Source organism: Nilaparvata lugens, chromosome X (genome assembly GCF_014356525.2).
Source record: "Nilaparvata lugens isolate BPH chromosome X, ASM1435652v1, whole genome shotgun sequence".
NCBI classification, from domain to species: Eukaryota; Metazoa; Arthropoda; class Insecta; order Hemiptera; family Delphacidae; genus Nilaparvata; species Nilaparvata lugens.
The window spans coordinates 100,748,131-100,761,670 of NC_052518.1; the positions used below are offsets into that span (position 1 = coordinate 100,748,131).

Sequence of the window (13,540 nt, forward strand, 5' to 3'; positions counted from 1 at the left end):
TGATAAAAAGTCTATAGTGAACGGAATAAGAACATACTTGAGATATCATTTGAAACTTTGAATAGAAATGCTGTCAAAGCTTACCAAGAAAAGTTTTAATCAACAAAACTTACATATTGCCTATTACCTCACATTTTGTCTGTACGCCTCATGTTTTATATTCATATAAACATAAAATGGCCTGCTATTGAACTGTACACACACATTCACCTTTACGAAGATAGCCTATCAATAAAAAGAAAAAACATGCAACAATATAAGAGAAATTTATAAAAATAATAGTATAGATGGGTAAGTAATAATACAAATAATACAAGCAGCAAAACAAGCAGATAACAATAAAATAGTTAGCAGAAAGTAAATCATGAAAGCTCAACAAAATATAGACAAATAAAAAAGTACCGTAAGAAAAGAGTTCAACAAAACAATATCCAAGAATAGGAACATACATAAAATTTGTTATCTTTGTAGAACTGGGGTTTGGGAAATTTATTTCTACAATGATTGTGTTCAGATGATAATAAGTAGGCTAACTGCTCTTCAGCTTGTTCAGAGATTTGGGCCTATATTACTTATTGGAAGTTCCATTTCTTATTGGAAATAACAAATATTATAAAGTAATTCGCATTTCAATTCAAAATCATATAGTGTATGGTACCTTAAAGGCCAATAATATAGCAATTTTTGGTACTGGTAATACTACTGTATCCTACACAATTTCTTACACATTGTGAATTTTTTAAACAATTTTTATTGAGAGGTTACTGAGTTTATACATCTCATAAACTACCGTATTTTAGAAAATAAATAATGATAATAAGAGAACTGTTATAACTATAACCAAAATTTTATTTAAATAAATCTAATAACTTATCGGAAATACACATTGTAAAATTGTGATGAAATTAAAGATTCAAAATGACAACCTATTGCAAGTAGGTAGTATTAAGTAGCCTAGTATTATATGCCAAGTACTTAATGTATTATTATACTAAGTTTGAAAAAAATGAAATTGCGAATAGTGCCTACCATCAATTAGCTAACATTAATAATAAAGTATTATTGAGAACTAATAAGATTTAACCAAAGTATTTTGTTCAGAACATGTCTGATGTTTTTTATAATCTACTCTGACTACATAATGAAAAATCTCAGATGAGCTGCAGTGTTGCAGACTGGCATGACGCATGCGCATGATACATGTGTAATTCCTTAGCGACAATAATATTCTAACCCATAAATTAATTCGATTTTTATGTTGTTTGAGAGTTATGGCGGCAGATGGATTAGAAGTGTTGGCTACTATATTGATTTTACGAGGCATCTAATAAATCATCAAGTCTATCCAATTTATAGGTTCAATCCATTACGATGACTCAGTCGTCACTCAAGAATTGCACCTTAATGAGATAAAAACTGATAAAAAAAATTTGCCAATTTTATTTCAAAACTAAGTTTACTATAGTGAGGTCCACGTTATAAAGGCAGTGTTTAATTAGCAATGGGTATTGCTATCCTTGTCTGTCATTCAACAAATCGGATAGCGCTATCTTTTTCTCGCTTTGCTCTGTTGTCAGATATTCTTTTAACAATGTAAAATTAATAATTAATCAACAAAATATTTCATCTTAATTCAGAAAATTAATAATGAAATTATTGAAAAATGTAATTTCTTGCTTAATAAAATATAATTTATTATTTTAAACGAGAATGAACGGTTGATATTACATAAATAAACCTGTATTATCAGCTACCGTCTATAGAAGGTATTGACAAGAAAGAGGATCGGCAACGTTGTTCTGCTATCTTTCTCCACTGCCATTATAACATGGACCTCACTATAGACACGTTGAATATTTTAATAACTATTGATTACAGTAAGCGATAAATTTACTTGGAGCTTTTTACCTTTTTCCATGCATGAGCTAGCCGCAGTAATTTAAATCTGGGGTTTTAGAAGATAGAGCAACCACTTTACTTCGTCATAGTTAAGAAATTTTATTTGAATAGTTTGTATACAAATATGATGTAAATTCAATTCTATTGTAAGAACTAAGTATAATATATAAAAGCACAGTTTAATCAAGTATTAGATATTAAAAAACCTGAATTTATTTTCCACTAATATAATAGACTACGGTACTAATGTACTCATACCATCACATATACCATCATAGCCTATATTATACAAGAGAAAGAGAACGTTTTTGTTTCATACAAGCTGATATTGATACAGAGTAAAATAGGGTACATAATAATCTTTAGAAAGAAAATAATCTTCATTCTTCAATAACTAGATTAGACACAAAACTGAAACCAATTAGAATCAATAAATGCTGCTTAAATTTCAAATATTGAAGCAACACAAATAAATATATTCAATGTTTCAACAAGAAAAAATAGAAAATATCAACTCACAAACTGGTTTAATGCTTTTCAAGCGCAAATAAAACATTAACGGCAAATAACTGATCACTATAATACCTTCACGAAAACGTCTTAACGAACATGCTTTGATACAATAACGTTACTATCAATTCAGTGATCCAATAAAACAAGTGTCTTATGTCATTCAAATTGAAAAGGATACCTGGGAATTAAAATCCAAGTACCCTTTTTTCCAAAAATATTTCAAAATAATCAGGTTACTTAGTTACGGAATTTTACCTCAAATCTAGAATTTTGAATCAATAAAAATGATTTAAAGGTACTAAAGTTGAGTACCTTCAACGTTTAAACTGAAGTTACAATATTACATTTTAAAGGTACCCACCGTACTCAATTTGTTAAATTCTCTATATGATTTAATTTAAATGAATATAGGATCTCCAAATTGATAATAGAACATGATGTATAATTTACAATTCAATAAACAAATTTGGCACGATTTGCATCTGATAAAACTAAAAGCCAGGATCCTTCAACAAGCTCAAGAGAAAATTGTTATAACGCAAGAAATAAATCATGTTTTTCAGGTGAAGAAAGAAAGTTTTCAATGAATAAGCTTTCTCATTCATTCAATTTGATCCAATCTAATTTTCTTATAGTGGATGACCCCCCCACATGAGCTTTGCGCTTATGCGTGGTTGATTTGATGAGATGATCAAACGTATAATTGCAAATTTCAAGTTTCAAACGACTTTGAATATACTCTATATAGCATTATGTTTCAGTTTGCAGTAAATGTTTTTATTTTCCGTCAATAAAATTTGATTTCCAAGAAAATTCAAGTCAAAGAATCTTTCATAAAAGCTAATTAGAGTACATTACAAGCTTCTTACAAACGCTACTTGGAGAGAAATAATATATCCATTTCTGCATCACAAGTGATTACATTTTTGTTTCCTTCAAAATAATGTAGTTTTCCTTGGTTAAAACAAATTTTCTCATACTTGATGAATAATTCTACACTTTCAATAGCATACCCCGGCAAAAAATTATCTAACCACATGAATCATGAATTATCTATAAACATTCTCCACAAAACACATGATTTTCCAAGAATTTTATCCATAAACATCCTCACTAATCCACACTATTAAACACTAAATTTTAATAGATTTGAAACAAAAAATTTAATCCTACTTTCTAATTACAGTAATTTGAACTACATTATTGAACTCTTATGCTTGATATCAGTATATTATATTGCTTAGAAAATTAGACGCGAGAATTTATTAATAATTTTCTTTTATAATTATAAGTGAATTTTTGTTGCTCAATCAATCAATCTCTTCAGTGGAGATTCAATCAATCAAATGATCTCCAAGAGTAGAAACTTGCTCATATTCCTGAATATTCTGTGAGGATAAATAAAATAAACACTTGACGTATAGTGAGGCCCACGTTATAATGGCAGTGAAGAAAGATAGCAGAACAACGTTGGCGAACCTCAACGTTGTCAATGCCTTCTATAGACGGTAGCTGATACAGGTTTATTGATGTAATATTAACTGTTCATTCTCGTTTAAAATATTCAATTATATTTTATCAAGCAAGACATTATATTTTTCAATAATTTAATAATGAAGTTTCATAATTCAGATGACATATTTTGTTAATTATTAATTCTACATTATTGAAAACCGATCTGGCAACGTTGTGGAGTTGGAAAAGGATAGCGCCATCTGCTTTGTCGAATAATAGACAAGGATAGCAATACCATTGCTAATCAAACACTGCCATTATGACGTCCTCACTAAAGATAATAGAAATAATTATACTTTTGATTGCATTTTAATAATTTGGATGTTCTGTATTGATATTCTTTATTGATATTCTTTAACTGTATTATTTGAAGAAAATTGTTATTCCAGAGGAAAACGGTTTAATGTTAGTTCCACATGATCTAATCTAATTAGGCGTTCATATAAGACTTATTCAATCTAATTCATTAAACATGAGTGAATGAGAGCATTTAGAATTATATCCATCTCAATTGAGGAGTAATAAAGTTATTGCAATCACTATCATCATAATTGAAGACAATAATGTCTCATCTTGGCATCGCATCAAGTCTCAGATTTCCACAAATTTTATCCTTTCCAAGATCAACTAAGATTATTTTCATAAACCATTGCACTTTTTGTTCACCACAGAGTATTGTGAATTCTGCGGCAAAAGCAAACAAACCATGGATGATTGTTTCATTGAAAATCTATCACATACACAGTAATTATTATTTAATTGCTTAACAAAACTATGTTACAATTATTTAGGAATGCAACACACACAAAATTGCATTTATCTAAAGTATACTATGCCATGCCATTGTTCAAACCGCTTATATAACAAACAGTACTTTCTTACAAAGTTTTATCAATATAAAAAGATATCAAAAGTTACATGACCAATCGTACAAACCCTAAGAATAATTTTAAATAGAAATTTATATATTATTTGTAAGAACGAGCAGTATCAAAGTGATAACTGCAAAAACCATGCTCTATGAGCATCAACAATAAACACAGCGATCATATGATCATCCCTCTGAAATGAAAAAACATTCGTTAAGTACCTGAATAAAGTTTAAACACCAAATCACGTGATCAGTGGCAGGAAGTTGTACAAGTGTTTAGACATTTTTACAGCAATATTACATATTTACAAAGATTTTGATATTCAGCAGTAATAATGGGCCATATGAATCAAGTTGAGCATTTGCTTATACTTCTAAAATATGGAGCATTTGCTTCATTTTCTATGAATAAACGTGAGCAAAACCTTTTGCACATGCTCATCAAAAAAGTAGAAGCTTTTGCTCAAAATTGTATGAATAAACTAGAGCATTTGCTCAACTTTTGAAGCAAATGCTTCAAAAAAGGTGAGTCTAGTCTAGAGCAGCTTATCACCTTTTGCTCATAGTAAAATGGCACAACTAATTCGTACGAGGAAGAGGAAACTATACCAGATACGATCACAAACAATAGTTGAGAACTATAAAACTCTTTTTAGATTCAACCATGATATATATCACCATTATCCCTACAAAAGATAGCTGATATAAAGATAGCCATCACAAAATAGGAAATAGGCATTTAAGAAGATGAGAGTTTACTTCTTTACTTACTTACTTCTGTTGTCTAATCGAGGGTAGACAATTATAAGAAGGCTATTGATATAAGAATATGCTGAAGATTATTAAAGAGATGACATTTTTTCACGCTATTATTTCAAAATTCTAAACTCAACTAACCTAAAACTCTATTCATAAATAGAAAACAGAGCAGACGACGCAAACACAAGCGGTGCCCCCTACTTGCATATTTAGCGCTTCCATGAGCTATAAAAACAAAGTAAGGCTACAAAAGCGAATCAGCTGATGAAAAATCTTTAAAATACGTGAGCATTTGCTCCAGAGTTCAGGAGCATAAGGTAAAGCTTATTCATATAAAAATGAGCAAATGCTTTTGCTTCTACCTTTTGCTCATGAGCAGAACCTTATGCTCCATGCTCTTGCTCATGAGCATTTGCTCTGGTTTTATTCATATGGGCCATTGTATTAATCAGAGCACATCATGCCTAACTGGAGTTTCTTGTATATTTGACAGACACAAACACATACACACATACAAGATTAACATGTGAATTCCAATAATTGGAATGTGATTTTCTTAAGTAAGACTTAACAAAGTAATTTTTTAAATAGGTTATCAACGATTTCTATGGGATATAAATGTTAAAAGCCGAAAAGATATCATTCAGAATCATGATAAATCTTAAACATATCATATAAAACAGAATAAATAGAAATACAAATCTTAGTACCCTTTTTTTGAATTATTTTATCACAAGACGTTTCGGATATTCATTCAATTTTTTGATTTTTTTTTGAAAAAGAGTACTGAAAGTTTTTTTGAAAAGGGTACTGAGATTTGTATTTATATTTATATTACAAGTAGCCCTAAACAGAAAAGAGAGATATAAAACAGATATCTCAGGAGAATTACTTGCTAGCGAAATTAAATTTGGATCTCGAACAACAAAGAGTACAATAAATTCAGTCCCAAGAAATATGGACAATATTAAACACACATGTACACTATTAAGCAATAATCAATACAGAATCAAGACTATTTATGATGAAAGTTGCATGAAAATGTGAATTTTATTATAAAATCACACGAAATATATTGAATGTTTGAAGGAGATAGACTATGTACAGATTATGAGAAACAACTTACTGGGAGTGTGTTGATTTGCAGCAATTTTAGGTGGATACAAACATAATTGGAAAAGTATTGGCAGTTATGTACAAAGTAATGGCACAGATATGGAAGCAAATTAGAATTCTAATTAGAAGTCTAAATTGACATATTAAGAGCTTAACTTATTTTATGGTAGTGGAACACTCATCATCTAGTCTAAATCTAATTATGCATTTCATTACAACTTGTGTATCAAAAAATTGGCTAATATTTTACTTGTTATTGAAAACAGGCAGCGACAAATTCTATAGTGAGGTCCAAGTTATAATGGCAGTGGAGATAGATGGGAGGAAAGCATTGCCGATTTTCAGCCTTGCCACTACCTTCTATCAGCGGTCGCCAAACAGTCGATCGCGAGCTACCGGTAGCTAGTGGGGTAGTTTTTGGTAACTCACAGAGATGCTCATGCAAAAGGATGTCGTCCAGTTTGAATAAAAACACTTTCCCAGTCTGAAGAAAATCAATGACGAGAAAAATCCTCCACAGCACCGCAGCAATAATCAAGAATACGTTGCGATTCTTTCAGACCTGAGACAACAGTTTGATCAACGATTTCAAGATTTTAAAAGCATATCGAACAATTCATCAACTCTCTTTCGCAGAGATCAATGGAGAAGATTTTGCAGCTTGTATTGTAAAACATTTTTGTGGAGATCAGGCTCCAGTTGAAATGGAATTTGTGGATTTTCAAAATGATCTGTCTCTCAGATCACTGTCTACAACTGGAAATATTTGGCCTCAAGTCCCCGAAGAAAAATATCCAAATATTATTCAAGTTGCTATGTTAAGCTCTACTTACTTGTGTGTAGCATCTTTTTCAAGTATGAAATTTATAAAAAATTGATATTGGAACAGACTGACTGATGAACATTTGGACAACTGTATCAGAATGGCGGCTACAGCCTAAACTCCAAACATCAAGAAAATACTTGATGACCATAAAGAGTTCCACTGCTCTCATTGAAATGTACATTTCAACTTTTTTATACTTTTTGCTATGACATGAGTAGATTTCAACACTAGAAATGTATCTTTATAGGCAATAAAAGTGTGAAAATTTCATTTTGCTGTACTTTCTCAAGTCTAATATTGCTTGGTAGCTCACTAGAAGATTTATAAATTCTATTCTAGCTCACAGGCTCATAAGTTTGGCGACCATTGTTCTATAGAATATAGCTGATACCGGTATATCTGATGTAATATCAACTTTTCATTCTTGTCAAAAATAGTACATTATATTTGATTCGTCAAGAAAACTTATTTCTCGATGTTTAAATCAAAAAAATCATAAATGAGATAATATATTCTGTTAATTAATTATACTGTGATTATGCATTATTATATTGCCTCAACTTCGCTCACATCACTTTTTGTAATGTTATTAAGTGAAAATAGAAGACATTTATCTATCTATATTTCTACATTATTGAAAACCGATCTGGCAACGTTGCGGAGTTGGAAAAGGACAGCGCTATCTGTTTTGTGGAATGATAGACAAGGATAGCAACACCAATGTCATCAAATACTGCCATTATAACGGGGACCTCACTATAGGAGAAATGTATGTCAAGCACCATTAGACCAACACATTACTTCATCCTTAGTACAAAAATATAAAAAGTCTTACCACAGAAACTCAAATTGTTTTCATTAGAAAGTATTTAATTACAAAATTGAAAAGTTGTTACCAAAAATGCTGATTGTGATTAGAAATATAGAAATTACAAAAAATGTAGCAATATACAGTATAAATCAATCATTTTTTTAATTGATGGGGAAAAAATTATGAAATCTTGACATAAAATCAAATAAAAAATTCAGTCATTTATGTATTTTATCATTTTTTTAATTAATGGGAAAAGATTTATGAAATCTTGACATAAAATCAAATCAAAAATTCAGTCATAAATGTATTTTTATTTATGTATTTTATCATTTTTTGAATTAATGGGAAAAGATTTATGAAATCTTGACATAAAATCAAATCAAAAATTTAGTCATAAATGTAGTATGTAGTACATAAATCGGTAGAAAACAAATGAAAAATAATGTAAGTCTATCCTCTCATTTCTTGACGGTATCCAAACTTATGATGTTCAAAATTCAAAATTTTATTTTGTATAAAATTTATCCGAAATTCAACACACACAATATACAGAGTGTTTCAGAAGTAGTGTCGAACATTTTAGGGTATTTTTCCTGGATGATAGGAGACTACAAATGTCGTATTTTAAGTGTCAAAAACTTAATATCCTTGAAATCTTGATAAATTTTGCTAACTTTTTTTGTCTCTTCTAAGTTTTCTATAAAGTGAACGGTTTTCGTGAAATTTGCAATCAAAAATTTAAAATGGCTGCCATTTTGAAAATGTACATCAAACATTTTCTATTTTATTTTTTAAAGTTGAGTGTTTATAGCATTAATATTCATGCCAAATTTCAGATCAATACTTCATTTCGTTCTTGAGATAAAAATTCCTAAGTGGGAAAAACAAAATGACAGCTATAAGGATAACCGCTGAGTTTTAGACACTTAAAATACGACATTTGTAGACTCTTTTCATCCAGGAACAATACCCTGAAATGTTCGACACTACTTCTGAAACACTCTGTATATAAGCAATCCTATTTCTATGGAAGAAAATATAAGTTTGGAAATGTGTAATCTACAGTCAGTATAAGTTCTCATATAAAATCAGGCTCTAAGATTGTATTGGAATCTTCATATATCTTCCTTTTTTCTATTAATAGCCTAATGCATCTCGGAAATGTTGATTCCATATAAATCAATATTATATCTCATATAAAATCAGGCTTTAAGATTGCTTTGGAATATTCATGTCTTCTTTTTCTCTATTGATAATGCATTTTGGGAATGTTGACTCTATAATTTAATTTAAATCAATAACTTTATTCTGGGTTCATTACCTAGAAACAAAAATTGTTTCGCATTTGTATCTACTAATAATGCAAAAGGAAATGTTGAATTCCATAATTTACTATTATGAAACTCTCTACCACAAGCAAGGTTTATTCCCCGAGAATGGACTCCCTTTGTAACCAGTTTTAGCAGATAATTTTATCAATAAAGTATGAATATGGAAAATTCACATTTCTGAACCTTGAAAATAGTGTACCATAAGCCACTGTATTACGAACTAGACTCAAAACAACATTAATAAGGCACTAGACAATTTATAAAACAGGCGTGATTATTAATTTTACCTGAGTAAAGGAATGCTTGAATTCTAAAGGTTCCATCTAAATTCTGTAAATAATTGTATTGTATACTTGGCATTAAAGCTATGACTTGTTGAAACACTCTAATCTATGAAAAAAGTCATTTTACTACTTTCAATTATTTTTATTGTTCACCTCTAATCATCTTCTAAGATGGTTTATTTGGCATCTAGACCATTTGGCAATAATTTGAGAAAAATAATGCTCTTTCTAGCTAAATTGCACCCACGAAAATCAACCATATTGCATCATCTTTCAAGCTGATCAACGTGACCTTAGATTACAATTGGTGCTACTAAGCAATAGTGACTCAAATTCAAATTTGATTTGGGGTAAATATTACTATATCAGTTACATGGAGGATCTACGGGGAACACAATTTTTTTAACACCAAAAATCTTAATTTTTGAAACTTCTTTGAAAGCAAAAGATGACATTTTATTGAAGAAATTGATCTGTCAATTTATTGCCTCAAGATACACAATATTCATCAAAATTTGATAGTAGTTTTGAAAGGAAGACGCAATTCAAAAAATCAATGATACTTGACAGTCTTGTTAATATATTATTGGCTAATTTCAATGCCCATCTAAACATAATCTATAAAATGGCCTCTACCATACTTATGTGCTCTCAATTCACACCAAAACAATTAATCACATAACTTACTAGCTATACCATTCATCATAGAACTAATGAGTATTTCAAATGATTACTGATTTAGTTTATCAGAACAGTGAGTCAAATATAATTAAATGAAAATTACGATACAAGTAATCCTAAAATATAACACGTAAAATGAGAAATTATAAATGAGTTGGATCAAAATATAACAATAAATATAATAAAAAGATTTCATTGCAATGTGTAAATTCGCTCAAACCCATGAAAATCGAATGGTTTGTACAAGGTTTACATGAAAATTTAAACCCTGGAAGACTAAATGAAGACATGCATGCACTTACACATAACTAATATAAATAATATAAAAGCACTGGCCTTATCAATGCAATTCAGGCCAGCAATAAAATATAATAACAACAAAATTATAAATTTCAATATCATAATGATTACTACTGTTTTGAATCCATGTTGGGCACATAGTCCATGGCCATGAGGCAGGCAAACATGGTCATCACCATTTTGTGTTTGACTTCAGTGATGTCTTCAGGTAGAGCGTAGACCCTGGCTCCCGTCTTGCGAGCCATTGAGATAGCATACTTGGCATTTGCCAAATTATCCTGTCAAATAAAACAAACACATTACATTCTACATTACAGTGCACTATAGTATATTACGCTACAAGCACAGAAAGTTAGTGTTTACGGTATGAGGATGTTATCCGAATACCATAAAAACCTTTCTGAGAGTCGCGTACGATATTTTTCGCCACACTACAGGTATAGCTGACACCAAAAAGTTAGACGGTTTTGTGGGTCTCTTGTGCGTTCCAACAGCTGATGTTGTCAAGTAGAGTTGTCATCTAGCTTGGCAATAGATAGATGCATTGCATCAGCTGTGAGTAGGTAACACCATGTGACCCACGAAGCCGCCTAACTTTCTGGCATCAGCTACATAAGAATAATAAATGGAATAAGAATTTTTTATGAGGGGGGGGGAAACTTTGATGTCTCATAACTCAAGAACCAGACGTCGTAGGGTACTCAAAGTAGGGTGGAAATTTCCGATCTCACCCTCCTGGACACAATGCACCATATGGCACAGTTGTCCAAACACATTTTCAAAAAGGGAAGGGGGGAAACTTTGATGTCTCATATCTCAAGAACCAGACGTCGTAGGGTACTCAAAGTGGGGTGGAAATTTCCGATCTCACCCTCCTGAACACAATGCACCATATGGCACAGTTGTCCAAACACATTTTCAAAAATTTTCAAAAAGCGTACTCTTTCCGGCCTTAGCCGGAAAGAAACTTGTTCTGACGTCAGACGAGAGTCGTCTGCAAACAATGTCTTTCAGATCTATGTAGGGACTGGAAAACAGCTGCTTTCTTTGCAGTGTGGCGAAAAATTTGTTTCAGTTAAATTATGAATACGTGATAAATCATTGAATACGAAGAACGCCGATAGGAATGGAATTTGCGAATACTGCTTAGGGCCGTTTGCACAGTATAGATTGCTAAACTCGATTGAGTTAATCGAGTTTTAATTAATCTGAAAGTTTAAACTTGAATCGATTTTCTCAGTGCATTTACTGATCCAGTTTAAGTTAAACTAGTTTAGTGTTAAGTTGGCAATAGAATGTCATCGTTTATAATATCAGGAAGGCTGATTTTTACAGGAAATTTGTCATTTGTTTACCATCAGTAAATTGAGGTTATGTAGCTACTATTTTCTTGTTCAAAGTCCACAGAGCTGTAAGCTGAACGGTAAAAAAGAGAAAAGCTATCAAGAAATTCTTCAAAAACTTATGTTTAATTGGCACCAAAAAATAAATTTTAGAATGTAAGATAAACAATTTATTTTGTTACGCTTGAATCTACTATGGTATTCCTCGTTTATTATAAATCTCTCGAAAGCAAAATATCTCAGTTATGTGTTCAGTCATGTTTTCTAATCAAAAACCACTGTTAAAAATTGTATTAATTTCTATCAAGTGGTTTATTCAATCAAATACTAAATTGGCAGTTGCTTTACTCAAGCAAAACCTTTGAAAAAATTCTCTATCATCCGTTATTCTCATTCGTTTTTTGTTCAATTTTTCTCAGTTTTAAAATTTCTTTGCAGTTATCTTTATCAATCACATTAAAAACTATCAATTCCTCCATTATAATAATTATTTTTATACCTATTCAAATAATGATTCACTATAACCTAAATAATTATTATCGTCCACAGAAGCAATAAAAACAACCGTCGAAAAATAATTTACTATCAGCTGTTTCCCCACCCCATCAAATCTTTACAGATGTCAAAGTTAATCCAAATTATTTGGTTTAACCTCCTGCTTTGGAGGTTTAAACTTTCCCAGAGTTTAAACTCAATACAGAGTTTAAACTGATACTGTGCAAACGGAATTTTAGTTCAAATCAAAAAGAAAAATCCAGATTTGGTTTAAGCTTTAGCTTAAACTTACACTGTGCAAACGGCCCTTAGTCAGTTACACACACATAGATCTTTCGACTTCTGATATTTTGCCGTCTATAGTGAGGCCATAGTTATAATGGCAGTGGAGAAAGATAGAAGTACAACGTTCCTGATCCTCTGTCTTGTCAATGCCTTCTATGGAGGATGATTTTTCAACTTCTGATATTTTGCCGTCTATGCATTTGCGATTTTTTCTATGGGGTTACCTCAAAAATAAAGTTTTCAAAGATCGCCGACACACCTTGGAAGAACTAAAGGAGCGAATCAGAGAAGACATCCAGGCCTTACCAATCGCAGTGTGCCAAAATGCACACACTGTTTTAAAACTTCAAATATACGCTACATCAGTGTATTGCTGCTAATGGTTGCCATTTAACTGATATAATTTTCAAACATTAACAATAAAACTACATTTCAAACTAAATTGAACTCATTTAAGGATTTTCTTCTGAATTGAACGGTTCATTACTTATAACCCTTCCAAACTCGT

General features: G+C 31.0%; 1 protein-coding gene across 1 annotated transcript in view; it reads right to left on the bottom strand.

Annotated features, from left to right (window-relative positions):
* Positions 1 to 1,978: 1,978 nt before the first annotated feature.
* The window catches only part of LOC111060297 (plastin-2), a 76,961-nt gene continuing 65,399 nt past the window's right edge, over positions 1,979 to 13,540 (bottom strand). Inside the window, exon 9 of the mRNA XM_039442837.1 lies at positions 1,979 to 11,187. Coding sequence (XP_039298771.1) covers positions 11,020 to 11,187 — 168 coding nt within the window. The 3' untranslated portion in view covers positions 1,979 to 11,019. The remainder of the gene's footprint in view (positions 11,188 to 13,540) is intronic.